Raw genomic sequence first — 14,415 nt, 5'->3', positions numbered from 1 at the left:
CAGTCGATATTTAGAAATTAAAATAATGTTTTCATGCTCAAATAATTCACGTCATTTCTTCTGAATCAAGTTACTGGCAAAAACCACTCAGCACTTCTTGGTGTTTAATTCTGGATGTTTATGAAAACATCAGGTAACCAGGGAGGAAGTGGTGCGCAGACATAAAGGTTTGATTCTGTCTGCCGCTGAGGAGGATTAACGACGTTAAATGACACGACATCAGAACACAGTCATGTGCACAAGAAGGGAAAGAGGCGGTAAACTTCCTCACCTCTCCAAGGATCTGCAGGCATTAAGGAAAGAAAGAGAAGTGAGATGAAAAGGACGAAGAATCAGGAGTGTTAGAGCGAGAGGCTGAGGAGCGCAGAGGTTTCATCCCACAGAAACAGTCACACAAGATGATGGATAAACAACAAAACAAGTTGTTCCTGTTTGTATTAACAATATTAAAAAGGATAAATAAAAGTATTTTATTTTGAAATGAAAACACTCGAGTTCCAATTTGACTGAATCAGTGATGCGTTGTCACAAAAGCAGAGCAGAGGAAACACATCGCTGTATGATCTGTCTTCTCCTTTGAGATGATTCAGAATCAAAAGGGAGAAACGTACATTTTTTAGTGCTGACGCCTCTAATCTCCACATTTACACCCGTACCGCCTCCCACCTTCCTTACAGCCAATCACATCATGTTAAAAACAGTTACGTTAGCATTATAGCTGCTTTGAGAAACAGCTAATGGAGATCCTTAAAAAAAAAAACTTTGACTTCCCTGTGGGAAAAAAAAACTGCATAGTCCAGCACTAAAACACAACATATGCAGTCAGCAGGACCAGCACATGTTGTGTTTTTGATGCTGGTCTATGTAGTTTTTTTCCAGCAGGGTTTGAAATCAGCCCACATTAGCTTTCCTGCTAAAGTCTCCATCTGAGCTCACTGACAAGTGCATTGCTAACATCAATTTGCAGGCTAAAAAGCTAATTAGCTGTAAATGTACCTGTGTGTGGTCGAGTTAGATTCAGTGACATTTACAGCGTCTGCTGACATGTAGCTGTCCCTGCAGGGCTCAACCTGCCAGAGCAACTCTGATATTTCCACTTTATTTTTTATTCTGCTTAGTGGTAATAAACCACTAACTGTTCTTATGTGGTGACAGGATGATGCTTTCTGCACAGGTTGCAGGTTTCAATATTAGTGTTGGGTGTTGCGTCTGACCCAGGTTGAGGAGAGACTCACCTGTACTCTCCAAAGGTCTCGTCTTTCATCGGTCGAGCTTCAGAGTCCACCTCCTTGTCTTCTTTGTCCTTCACTGTAGGAAAAAGACCTCGACATCAAAAACGCTCGGCCGCAGACTCAATGTGAATTTAAGTGCCTGTGTGTGCACGTCAAGTTGTGTGCATGAGCGTGTTGTTTTTGTCGTACCTGCGTATTTGCCGCCCCTGCTGCGCTTGATGAGGCAGAGGATGAGCAGAATCAGCAGCAGCAGCACGATGGCGCTGATGAGTCCAATCAACCAGCCTTGGGTGGCGAACCCACCGGGCATCTCTGACGGCACTGAACACAGATCGAAGACAGATTGAAGAAAATACCAGAAAATCCTTCATAATGATTTTCACTCAGGTGCTGCCGGACTTTAACTCGCGGAGGTGACCTTTATTTACTGCCGACATGTGTTTGGCTGCTTATTATAGATGTCTAATCGACAATATCCTCTGAGAGTGACACTGAATCTAACAGTTGGTGTCTCATATCCGCATGCTTGGGTTTTGAGTAACTTCTGAGTTATGAATCCAAGATGGATGGCAGCAATCAGGAACCAGATAAGTGACCTACATACAGGTGAATCTACAGCAGGCCAGCAGACATACCAGGGCCCATGGTGAACGCCAGACCCTCCCAGTGGGTGTTGTTTCCATGTATGATCTTCAGGTGGTACTGACTTCCTGGTTGGAGGCCTGCCAGCGAATAGAAACCCTGCGTGGAGTTCAACACCTCAGACTCCTGCCAGTCACACCCGGCTGCAGCGCACACACACACACACACACACACACACACACACACACACACACAAGAATGTCACAGACTGATGCAGCTGTCGGCGTTTCCACCTGACTAACCTCCACCAAACGTCAGGTGGTTGAGCCTCAGATGTTCAGATGTTCTAATGATTTTCATGTTTCTTACGGCTCTTCCTGAGGTAGCTGACGTGGAAGCCGTGGTTCCTGTCTCGCTCTCCGGGCACCCAGCTCAGGTTGAGGGACGTGTTACTGGAAACTATGGTGATGTTGGACGGAGGAACTGGGAAGAGACAGAGACGGGAAGAGGTTGTGGAGAACGGAAGTGAAACCCAAAAGAGGAACTGATGAAAGTTATGAATTAAACTCAGATCGTGTGTATAACGCAGTAAACAAGTCGCTGTGATGTCACCTCCTTCCAGCAGGGTGGCGCCGCGCCCTGTGATGGGAGGTCCGTCTCCGGCGGCGGTGCGTGCGATGACTTTGAAGATGTAATGGCTGCTCGGGTCCAGAGGGTCCAACTCAAGGTGAAGCACACTGGGATCACTGATCATCTGCATCTGCAGCGGGCTGTCTCTGCTCTCCACCTCTGCACACAGAACCAGCCAGCGTCAGCCGGGGAGCAGCCAAACAAACACCACAGTGCAATTTCTCTTTAATTCCTCTCCACATTACTTCAGAGTTACTCAGCAGATTAAGATCGAGCTGTACATGATATATAAACACATTCCAACTTTTACTTTTGATACTTTAAGCACATTTTGCTGATGATGCTTTTGATTGTGAGAGCTTTTCTTGTAATGGAGTGTTTAGTAAATAGTTAAATAGTAAAATATGTGAAGACATCTCCCACCACAGCTTATCTGAGCATGAAACAGAGAAACTCAGTGTTTTCAGACTGACTCTGTGCTGATATATAATGTGATGATGTGTGACAGAGCCAGACTAACTCCTCTCTCTGTTTTCAGTCTTTGTGCAGAGCTAAGCTAATTAGCTTCTGCCTTTAGCTTCATATTAAGTGTTCAGACATGAGAGTAACACTGAATAAACATCCTGTTTTCATTAATTATCTGCAGGTTGATGCTTTAAATCAAATCTGAGAAGATAGTGATGTGTTACTTTGGGCCATGTGCAAAGAACAAGTCTGGTCTTGAGCAGCTGGTTTCTTTCCTTCAGTGTTTTGCTCTTGTGAAGATAAAACATCTCAAAAGTGACAAAGATCGAACTCTGCACCAACAGAATCTCGTCTCTGTCTCATCTCACCGGCTCACTGAGTCACACATTTGCTTTATTTACTGCCTGGCGGCTCGTTCAGCGTCTGAGAATGAATTTAGTACAGCTGCTCTGTAGCTGTTAGCAATGTTGGCTCAGGCGTGTGTGATCTGACCAATCAGAGCAGACTGGACCAGAAGGGGGGAGTCCTCAGGCAGATGTGTTAACAATGCTGCTGCACCAGACAGTATAAAATCTCACCCTGTTGGTACTGCACCATGTATCCCAGCAGTTTGCCGTTGGGCTCGAGTGGAGGAGTCCAGTGGAGGATCAGCGATCTCTCCGTCGGGCTCTCGAACCTCAGCGATGCAGGCGGACCAGGAGCTGCACAGACACATCGGCCACATGAAAACAGCGGTTAGTAACGACATCAGAGAGTTTCATCTCCTCCCGTCACGTTGCTCCTGCGGTACACTCACCTCCCTCCGGGGTGCTGAAGTGGTGCGGGGGGGAGTGCGGACTCTCTCCTTTGCTGTTGAAGGCGGTGACGGACAGCTCGTAGCGAGAGTACAGCTGCAGCCCCGTCACCTCCTCTGACGTGTTCTTGCCCTCCACCACCACCACCCTGCTCTCCCTGTCTCTCTCCTTCCCTCGCTTCTGCCTCTCCTCTCTCTCCTCATCGCGGTGCAGTTTTCCGAGAGACCTCCTGCCGCGGCCCTCCTGGGATCCCAGCCGCCTGATGTAGATCTGACACGGAGGCGGATGAAAGTCAGTGACTGTGCAGTTCAAACGACGGTGACGGACGTATTAGTACTGCAGCTGCGACAGGTTTGATTAATGATCGAGGGGAAATGTTGGATTTGCTGTTTCCCTCATTTAGAAAAAGCTGTAAACAGAAAAATCTTGCATCATCTGTGATCGAATGACAGTCAAAATAAGTGTAAGTGTAAGAATGTGTTATCTCAGGAGGGCTGCAACCAAAAACTGTTTTTATTACACATTTATCTGCAAAACATTTTCATATCCATGAATCATTTGGTCCATAGAGCTCAATGACACAGTCAGACAGACATGATGACAGAAAGGTTTTAAAAAAGGCAGAATGTCAAATCTTACAAGATTTTTGGTTTCTGAACGAACAAATATAAAAGGAAAACCTTCTAGATCCAGAGTGGATCTGGAGTGTGTTTTGTGTCAGGTGTTTTTTGTTTTGGACCGAGGAATGACCTGCAGATATTCTTCTGGGCCTCTCGGTTCAGGAGTTATAAATGAGATCCTGAGAGCGGCCGCATGGTGAAGCTGCGCTCTCTTCAACATATTCCACTAAGTAACAAACTAAGCTGCTCCTTTGAGCTCCGGAGTCTGGAGGAAACGGTACCTTGTATCCCAGCAGCTGACCTCTGACGTTCTGGGCTTCGTTCCACTTCACTCTGATGGTGCTGTTCATCACAGTCGTGTGGACTCCGGTGGGAGCTTCCTCCGGTTCTGAGGGAGGGAGAGGAGGGTGAAGCTTGTAAAAATAAAAATAAACTAGTATACGACAAACCTTTCTAAAACCAGAGAACAGAACAGAGTAAAAACATTTGTGAAATATACGTCACGGCCTGAGTGATGAAGGCAAGTTCCTCATGCTGCCTCATATCAAAAAAACCTGAACTAACCCTTTAATCAAAACTCACACCCAGCAAACCATCCACATGCTGTCGCGTCACAGCTGCCGGTCCATCGCTCATTCAGGCTCTTGACTCTTGACCTACAGACATTTTCCCTCGGACAGTAATTACCAGTAATTATTGCTCCTAACGAGCTTCACAGCAGATCAACAAGATGGCAACACAACGGAGCATTCATGTCCACAAGTCGTCCAACTGCTGGATCTGACATTTCTGAACAACGAGGCTCGATGTGATTCTCTGCGAAGCCTGTTTATAGTCACATCATTTCACTCTTTTAATATCCAGACTCTTTTGTGCGAGAGAGGAATTTTTAAGAGCGATGGAGTTTCTCAGAAAGAAGAGCAGTCGAGTCACTCAGTCGTTCAGTCGGAGGGAATTCATCACCGCCGGACGATTTCTGATTCAGAGACGACACGAGACGTCTCACTCGATAACAGTCCAGTTTAAAACTAATACTAAGCTGATTTTATTTGTATTTATTGTTCTATAAAAGGTTTCTTTATATTCGATTAATCTCCCTTTTTGTTTCTGCTGCGTTTTCTCTGTTTTGTTAGTTTATTATTACGTTTTTCTTTGTAATTAACTTTGTAATTACCTTTGTGTTTTTCCTACACTGATTTAAAGATATTTCCAGCTGTACTGAGTCGCTTGTCAGTGTTAGTAATGTAATAATAAAGATGCTCCCAGTTCACATACAAATAATCTGTTACATGGGTTTGACCATCTGAGCTCAGTTTCCTGTTGTTTATTTTTGCTGGATTGGGTTTAAATTCATCCTGAACATTTAAAACTTGGAATAATTTGCAGCGTGTATTAATTAGAATCAAATTAATAACAATAAATCCTTCATCTTTCATTTAAAAGAATGGAGACGAGTGCTACAGTCCTTTCTGAACAGAGCCGGAAGTTCTGACTGTATATTTCCCACATCATCATCATCATCATCATCATCAGTGGACTGAGGTTCTGGTGACGTACTGTCCTCTCCGGAGTGTCCGTACGCAGGTTTCGGCGGCGGTCCATCTCCGATCGTGTTGACAGCCTGGACTTTGATCTCAAACGGCGTGTACGTTCCCGTGTTGTTCACCAAGAATGGCGGCGACTGTACGTCGCGGTGGTTCCACTGAGCGTCCGGCCTCCCGGCTTCCCGCCAAAACACCTTGTACAGGAAGCCCTCGCCGTTGTGGGAGCGCTTGTCCATCTCCTGCAGGAATATAAAATCAGTTTGGATTAATTTTAGCGAGCATGAATGTTTACAGGAGTAAGTAAGTAAGTAAATACTCACATCCCAGGTGATGACCAGAGTCTTCGGGTCGGAGGAATCACTGCGCACACCGGTGGGGTTACTGTTAGGAACTGGAGGAGGGAGGAACAGCTCGGTTCAAAGAGATTATCTGACAAATATGTATGTGAATAAGTGTGTGTGACTTCTGAGCAAACTGCTTTAATCAAAATCTCATCTGAACATTCGGCTTTTGATAAAAAACATCACGTACTGGCCGGCGGGGTGCTGTGGTGCCTCGAGGGCTCGCTGGGCTCGCTCTGGCCGAGCTCGTTGACGGCGATGACCCGGAAGCGGTAGATGCAGTACGGGTGGAGGCTCAGCTGCAGGTGGTTGAAGTCTCCGGGCACTTTCTTCCACTCCTCCCACTTCCACTTCCCCTCCTCTGTGTGCTGCTCCTCCCGGGCCTCCACAATGAACCCTGGAGAGACACGGTGACGTTAACACAACTTCCTGCAAAGCTCAGAGGGATGTGTCACTGCGTACAGCAACATCCCTACATACTGTCCACCCAACCAAACCTCTATCAGACAACAGCTGATATCATCACAGTATCTGGTAGTTTTATTGGTTCTCCAGATGGTCTGTGAATGAGTTCAAGATGCTCGTTCATGTGGGAGGATTGGATCAGAAAGTTGGACCGGACCAAACCATCAAAACGATCTCAGACGGCTCCTTGAACATCGATTCATCACAATATATAATTCTACAGAACAAACAGACTGAGATACTTATCAGATTCACCCGTTCACACACACATTCATACACTGATGATGAGGCTGCCACGCGAGGTGCAAACTGCTCATCAGGAACAATCTGTGGTTCATCTTGCTCAGCGACACTTCTGGCTCTCTCTCTTTAGGGGCCTGGTCCTGTTAGTCCTGTGTGTGTGCGTGTGTGTGTGCGTGTGTGTTCAGTACCTGTGATGGGGCTGTTGTGTGAGTTTCCTGGGATCCAGCTGAGAGTGAGGCTGAAGTCTTCAACATCAGACAGAGTGAGATCTTTGGGCCGGTCGGGCGGAGCTGAAGAGTCCAACAGAGAACTGTTAGTGTTAAAACTACACACACACACACACACACACACACACACACACACACACACACACACACACACACACACACACACGCACACACACACACACACGGTGACTGACCTACTACAGTGATGGAACCTGTGGCTTTCGCGTTGTCCAAGGTTGTGATGACATCACAGGAATAAAAACCGTTGTCGTCTGGTTGGACGTCCGTCACCTTCAAAGAGCCGTTCTTATGGATAGTGTACCTACACACACATACACACACACACAGACACACATACACACACACACACACATACACACACTCCTATATGTTAGTGTCACTCACTCAGTTGTTATCAGTCTCTCATGTGTGGATTTCTGTAAAACACCTTAGATGTGGTTTTATTTTGAAAGTGGAGAGTTGAAGCGTCACAGGAAATGAGGGCAGAGAAAAGAGGGATGACATCACAACAGAAGTGTCACACCGATGATGTCATCACTTTGTCACACAGTGTCTCTGATCTGAGCAAATTCATGTTGTCAGTGTTGTTCTGTCACGTTGAGTGTATAATATATCTTGGTAAAATATGACATATCATGTCATAATATAATATAATATAATATAATATAATATAATATAATATAATATGATGATGATGATATGATGTCCTGATGACAATAAATGTTATACAATGCACAATATTTCTACATGTTATGAAGTAATGAGTAAAGTTTTCTGTATAACAAGATAAAGTGACATGTTGTTATCACATAAATATAAAAAGTCATTTTGTTAAGAAACTGAAGATAAAAGCAGCTGAGGTTCAGATCACACTTCACTGTCTGTGTGTGTGTGTGTGTGTGTGTGTGTGTGTGTGTGCGTGTGTCTTTACTTGTCATTTGGTGATGATTCCTCCAGCTCTTCTCCATCTTTCCTCCAGACGATCTCGTACTTGTGCAGCCGAGGGTCTTTGTAGAAGCGACAGTCCAGCACTGCGCTGGTTCCTCTGAGAGTTCGCAGGTCCTGCGGGCCCGTCAGTATCACGGTCCGGTCTGACAGGAGAGGACAGCTCAGGTTACTGTGTGCAGGTAAGCTCGTTTACACACCTCTGCCTGTTCTGAGCTGACGCTGGGGCTCGTGGAGAGTGTGTGAGACTCACTGAAGACCTCCAGGTGAGCGGTGATGGAGATGTTGGTGTGTTTGACGGAGCAGGTGTACGCTCCGCTGTCGTCGTGACTGACGTCCGACACCTCGATCGTTCCGTTGGTCAGCAGGGAGATACGAGGGTCCGACAGCAGAGGAAGCCTGTCCTCACCCTCCCTGAAGAAAACACACACACACACATTGATCATCACACACATCCATCAGTCGTCCCTCGTGACTCTTTCAGGGTTTATTCCAGCATAAGACACTCAGAGAGGAAAGACAACAACAACAACAACAACAACAACAACAACAACAACAACAACAGCAGCAGCAGCAGCAGCAGCAGCGAATCAATAACTCGATCGATGGACGTGTGTTTCCTGACTCATCAGTGAACGGATGACAGACAGAAGAGGATCAATAACTGATGGACCGGCGAGAGAGAGAAGCAGTAACAGATTGAACACTGTGTGCCTGAGAAACAACATCTCACCTCCTCTTCATCTTTCTGAGTTATGGCTTAAATCTTTCTTTTGTCTTAAAACATTAAACTTGATATCTTATTAAACCCTGAATCCCCTGAGATGTCTCTGTCATCTCTGAGGCTGCTGTGTGTTCATGAGGCCACCGGGGGGCGCTGCTCTCCTCACAGTGAAACCAAAAACGAAAAGGAGCAAAAATCCAATAAAGAAATCTGACTCTAATCCCGACAGAAGAAGAAGAAGAAGATCAGTAACACGTGCAGTTAATAGATGCTAAATTTATAGTTCATTAAATTGAATTAATGAAATGGTTCATAAATCATTTGTAAAGTTTCAAATTATCAGCTGCAACTAAATAATGTTTATAAATGACCTGCACATTATTTACTTTTCATGCAACTTTTCTTATTATATATAATTGTATTTTTCAGTGGTGTGACAGATTATAAATTCTTACTAAATATGTATATCTATTTTTATGTTTATATACAGATATATGTATGTATATTCGTGGTAGCTACGGGCCCGATGCTACATGAGATCTGTTTGGCTGCAACATTTTGCACGACAGTTTGTGTACGTTTTGTTCAGACAGGTAACAAGTGAGAAACGGTCATGAAGTTGTGAGTAAATAAACGAATGTGTTCATGTTTCAGCAGGATGACGTCCTCAAACGATCCTCGACCGAGTCAGAAGAGTCTGCGACGTGCACACGTTCACACTTCCTGCGACTCTGGAAAGTAAAACGTGTTTTTCGCTGCAGGCTGAACTCACCATGTGATGTGCGGCCGCGGAGAGCCGAAGACTTCGCAGTGCAGCTTGACGCTGCCGCCCTCGGTGACTCGGTACACCACTCCATCAGAGGACAGGATCTGAGGGGGGAGCTCTGACAGACACACAGGACGGAGACAGACAGTTACATCGATCCATAACATGGAAAAAACACTGATCCACATCATCAGCTCCTTCCTTACAGATCAGACAATACTAGCGCCCGAAAGGTGACGGCAGGCAGCAGAAGGAAAAGACGATGAGGACGTTTACTCCCCGCAGAACAAACTCAGCAGTCGGAGAATATTTGGTGAAATGTCATTAGAAAGCTTTTGTCGTCTCCTGAGAGCAGTTAGTGTGACAGCAGATGCATCACAAACCCAGACAGCTTCAGGGGAGCTGGGCGGTACCAGCGCGGACGTACCGATGACGTAGAGGTAGGTGTTGACGAGGACGGAGCCGTGCTTGTTGGTGGCCTCGCACTGATACACCGCCGTGTCAGCAAATTCAACATCCCTCAGGATCAACACGCCACCCGACACGCTGCGGCGAGGATCTTCATCCACCCCTGCACAGTGGAGGGAGGGGGAGGAGGAGGAGGAGGAGGAGGAGGAGGAGGAGGAGGAGGAGGTGAAGAGGTTAAAAGCAGGAGTCTGGGTCTCAACAATGTGACAACAATGAGAGTTTGTCAAACAGAAACTCTGAACACAAAGAAATGTTTAACCAGGAAGCTGTCGGCCAAGAGATGAAGCTGCAGCTGTGACACCTTCTCCTCTGTTTCTCTCTCTCTGTTGTTTCTCTTTCTTTCATTAGTTTCCTCCCTTTCTCTCTTCATGACAACGAAGAATTACTTTCTTTCTTTGGTGTTTTCTTTCTTCTACTTCAATGACTTCCTCTATCGCCTCTGATATTCAAGATCTCTAACGTCTTTCTCTCTCTCTCTCTCTCTCTGCTCTGGGAGTCAGTCGAGTCCACCTCAACAAAAGTATCCCGTCTGATTCATCTCATCTTAAGAGGCTCTCTCGGTGCGAGTGGAGCGAGAGGAGCCAGGAAACGATCGCTGCTCTTCCCTGAACTCTCTCAGTGCACATCAGTGTAATGACCCGGTCCCAGTGAGACTGCGGTCCAGTTCAGTTTCAGGTCAGAGAGGACACACAGTCAGAATAACGTGTTCGTACACACACAGTCGAACGCTACAAGCAGCCGTACCTGTGACTGCTTCACCGTTGATGCTCCAGGTGACGGTGGGCGTCGGGATGCCTTCAGCCTGACACTCCAGCCGCACAGTTTCTCCAGGAGCGTACAGCAGGTTGGCAGGTTCCTTCACCCAGTAGGGCGCCGCTGCAAACACAACACACTGTGAACTGTGTGTTCCTGTGTTGCTGTGTGTTGCTGTGTGTGTACATGTTGCTGTGTGTTACCTTCCACACTGACAGTGAAGGAGTGTGTCGTGGAGCCGTGGATGTTGACGGCTCTGCACTCGTACTCGCCGTCGTCCTCCAGCGTGATGGCGTCGAAGTGAAGCCAGCGGTTACTCATTTGCTGCTGGCCACTCGTGTCGTCCAGGCTCCCGTCCTTCTTCTTCCACTCCACCTTCGGTGTGGGTCTGCAGACACAGAGATCAGAACCAGAATCAGCTTCGTCAGAACCGGAAGAATCAGAGGAGCATAAAAAGAGGAAGCTCAGACTGAAGTGATGTGAGAGGGACGGGCGAGCGAGGGAGATGGATCGATTCAGAGAGATATGGAGGAAATTAGAGCTGAATGAATACAGATGATCATGTTAACGATGTAATATCCTATTTCATCGTTAAGGCAGAATTATAATGACGCTCCATTCATCGCTGCGCAGATTGAACTCTCAGGGGAAGGAGGATAATTAGAGCTAAGAGAAAATAGCCCTGACACAGAGGAGAGATAAAATCCTCCAGTCAGAGGGATTAGTGTCCAACCTGTGTGTGTGTGTGTGTGTGTGTGTGTGTGTGTGTGTGTGTGCAGGATGTTTACCTGAATTGTTTTACAGTACAAATATTCAGCTGTGATATTACATGAACACTTATAGCATTAAACAAATCATCATCATACTAGTTAACTGTTAAAAACAAACACGCAGTGTGTCAGACAGCCTGTAGGCAGCACACACACACACACACACACACACACACACACACACAGATTTACTCACAGTCCTTTGGGGAGACACTCCAGGGTGATGCTCTCCCCTCTGAGGGCCGGCACTGAGCTGTGGGGGGTGCTGGGACGGAAGAAGTGCGGCTTTTTACCTTGACCGACATCGTTACCTGGAGGAGAGGAGGCAGGGCGGAGAGACAATATTAAATCAGTACACACTAATATAAAATACATACATGGTGAAAGTCTCAGTGATTTTTCTTCTTGTTGTCTCTCTTGGAGGGACAGAGAGTTTGGATATCTCAGCTGCTTTTTTGAGTCTCTGAATGTTGTAGAAGTGAAAATCACAACTGTGAGGTTCTGTTCGCCACCACAGAGGGAACATCTTTTGGATGAAAGGTGTTTGTAGACTTTGTACCTGCAGTAAAATCAGACGTTCCTTAAATCTAACAGACTGTCTGCACTGTTGGTGGTGGAAGCATGTTAAAGACCCATCATCATCATCATCATCATCATCACCATCAGAACTCCTTCACCACACCGGACCGCTCCACTAGTGGCAATGTGGGTTCTGACTCTGAAATCTGACTCGAGCAGTGAGAACATTCATTTCACGTTCTTACTTTTGCTGTTCAGACTTCCTTAAAATCAATCTGGATATGCCACAAAACAGATTTGGGCTGACTGTAACGTTTTAATGTACCGGTAAATTAATGGATCTACAGACTCTGAGTGTGTGTGTGTGTGTGTGTGTGTGTGTGTGTGTGGACTCACTGGACATGACGGTGAGTCTGACGGCGGTCTCAGGCAGAATCGTCCGGGCGGCTGCGTACTGGGCGTTGCAGATGTAGTCGTCTCTGCTGTCGCTCTTCAGCAGGTTGGAGAAGTACAAGTTCCCGTCCAGGCCGACCATCACGCGGTCGTTCTGCTTGATGTGAACCATCTCTGAGGGGGAGGAGGCGCAGAGACAGTCAGGGACATGTCAGGCAGGAGGGTGGAAACAGGGAGGTGGCTCGTGGCTCACCGCAGTATTGACTTTCAGATTAGACTAAAACAAAACTGACAGGTTGAAAGGCAGAGAGACGGAGGACGAGAAACAGAAAATATAAGAAATACAAAGAGCCAAGAAACATTATGTGACAGCACTGCATTCATTAGTCTGAGTGGAAACGGTCTGCAGTGCAGCACAGTGATGCAAATCCCTCCAACAGAGCTGACGGATGCAGACAAAATCCTGCAAAGTGGCTCAGAGACGCTGTAGAAGCTTAGAGGAGGACTGGACGCAAAAACTGAAGAAAAAAAAACAGACTCACTCTTGTCCATCCAGTGGATGTGTGGAGGAGTGGAGCTCTCTGGAGGGTTGCAGGACAGGATCATGCTTTCTCCCTCGTACGCTTTCTTATGTTGTTTCTGTTGTTTCAGAAGAACTGGTTGAGCTGAAAACACCAAACAACAGACGACTGCATCAGAGACGTCACATCAAACTGAATCTCTTCATCAAAAACACATTCACATCACGATCACCTTGAACGCAACAGTACTAAGTATTTTTACTGTGTTGGATTTACAGTGGCTTCTGTCGCGGTTTTGTTGTGGAGGCAGTGAATGACGCAGCGAGATGCTGCAGTGAGTCAGAGCTGCTCTCTGGTTTGTTTTCACCCTTTCTGCTTTATACAGTATTTACTGCTTCACACTATCGATCTAAGGAAATGGTTTAATGGAGAATAATTGCGGCAGGCAGGTCTAAGTTTTACAAACAATGGAAGAATTATTCATAAGTCAACTAGACAACAGTTGCCTGTTTACAAATCCAGCCGACACACTGAAACATTAACGTCCATTTTCATCTTGCTAATCCAGCCGTGTCAGCTGCTGGAGAGAAGGTCCGGCTCGACCCATAAAGCTTCCTGGTACTGTGGAAAACAACGTTCTGGGTCGTTTGTATTTCTCTAAACCAGGATGACTGAGGGTGCCAAGAAACGTTGGATGCCAACATTTTATCCTGGCGCCTGGCTACTCTCTTGCTGTAAGGAGACTCAGATGACGAGGCTGATTCTGGTGCCTGTTTCAGACTGAAACTTTGGAAGTTACACTCCTGGATTTGAACCCTCCAGCTGATCCTGAGCGACCTCCTCCCTGCATCCATCTGCTGCTCTAACAGGAGAGTGTTTATCTCAGTCAGGTGAACCAGCGACTCCCCAGCACCGACTCCATGCTCGGCAACCCCCTCCTGGTCACCAGTGATGTCACGGGCTCGCTGTCTCTAGGAAATGGTTGCCGTGGTAACAAGAGATGAGAGAGCAGAAGAACAGGAGGCCCCAGCTCACCTCACTCATGACTCAGTGTGTGTGTGTGTGTGGGAAGAGAGAGGGGAGTGTGTCTTTACTGTAAATCCTTCACAACATCAATGAATCAGCACGTGTGGATGTACAGTACTGTGTGTGTGTGTGTGTGTGTGTGTATGCGTGCGTGTGCGACTCACGCTCCACGATGACCTTTACTGTTTGTGTCACGGCGGTCCCCAGGGTGTTGGAGGCGTAGCAGCGGTACCGGCCTTCGTACAAGTTGAGCGTCGCGTTGTCATCGGCTCGCAGCGTCCCGGATCCTTTACGCTCCGGCCCGAACTCCTCGCCGTCCTTCACCCAGCGGTATCTGCCGAGAGAGAGGAGGAAGTAAGTCAAAGA

General features: G+C 46.6%; 3 protein-coding genes across 5 annotated transcripts in view; 1 reads left to right on the top strand and 2 right to left on the bottom strand.

The window, feature by feature from the left end:
• LOC119022489 (putative C-type lectin domain family 20 member A) overlaps positions 1-14,415 on the top strand; it is an 826,153-nt gene that overhangs the window by 75,508 nt on the left and 736,230 nt on the right. The window lies entirely within an intron of this gene.
• Positions 1-14,415, bottom strand: part of LOC119022462 (macrophage mannose receptor 1-like) — a 409,060-nt gene that overhangs the window by 48,301 nt on the left and 346,344 nt on the right. The gene's annotated exons all lie outside the window — the stretch shown is intronic.
• The window catches only part of LOC119022456 (neural cell adhesion molecule L1.1-like), a 37,502-nt gene that overhangs the window by 1,197 nt on the left and 21,890 nt on the right, over positions 1-14,415 (bottom strand). For 2 of the 3 annotated variants that reach the window (XM_037103368.1, XM_037103370.1), the window contains 24 exons: positions 14,214-14,383; positions 13,045-13,167; positions 12,506-12,676; positions 11,787-11,901; positions 11,024-11,208; positions 10,812-10,943; positions 10,027-10,170; positions 9,606-9,717; positions 8,363-8,523; positions 8,096-8,255; positions 7,338-7,465; positions 7,105-7,206; positions 6,399-6,605; positions 6,188-6,258; positions 5,881-6,106; positions 4,605-4,711; positions 3,706-3,973; positions 3,488-3,610; positions 2,427-2,603; positions 2,184-2,297; positions 1,868-2,017; positions 1,422-1,553; positions 1,236-1,308; positions 272-283 (listed from right to left, as the gene is read on the bottom strand). In XM_037103368.1, the coding sequence (XP_036959263.1) occupies positions 272-283; positions 1,236-1,308; positions 1,422-1,553; positions 1,868-2,017; positions 2,184-2,297; positions 2,427-2,603; positions 3,488-3,610; positions 3,706-3,973; positions 4,605-4,711; positions 5,881-6,106; positions 6,188-6,258; positions 6,399-6,605; positions 7,105-7,206; positions 7,338-7,465; positions 8,096-8,255; positions 8,363-8,523; positions 9,606-9,717; positions 10,027-10,170; positions 10,812-10,943; positions 11,024-11,208; positions 11,787-11,901; positions 12,506-12,676; positions 13,045-13,167; positions 14,214-14,383 (3,363 nt within the window). The remainder of the gene's footprint in view (positions 1-271; positions 284-1,235; positions 1,309-1,421; positions 1,554-1,867; positions 2,018-2,183; positions 2,298-2,426; positions 2,604-3,487; positions 3,611-3,705; positions 3,974-4,604; positions 4,712-5,880; positions 6,107-6,187; positions 6,259-6,398; positions 6,606-7,104; positions 7,207-7,337; positions 7,466-8,095; positions 8,256-8,362; positions 8,524-9,605; positions 9,718-10,026; positions 10,171-10,811; positions 10,944-11,023; positions 11,209-11,786; positions 11,902-12,505; positions 12,677-13,044; positions 13,168-14,213; positions 14,384-14,415) is intronic. The other variant, XM_037103369.1, reaches the window with a different exon arrangement.

Source organism: Acanthopagrus latus, chromosome 7 (genome assembly GCF_904848185.1).
Source record: "Acanthopagrus latus isolate v.2019 chromosome 7, fAcaLat1.1, whole genome shotgun sequence".
NCBI classification, from domain to species: Eukaryota; Metazoa; Chordata; class Actinopteri; order Spariformes; family Sparidae; genus Acanthopagrus; species Acanthopagrus latus.
This window is presented reverse-complemented; position numbering and strand designations above follow the sequence as displayed.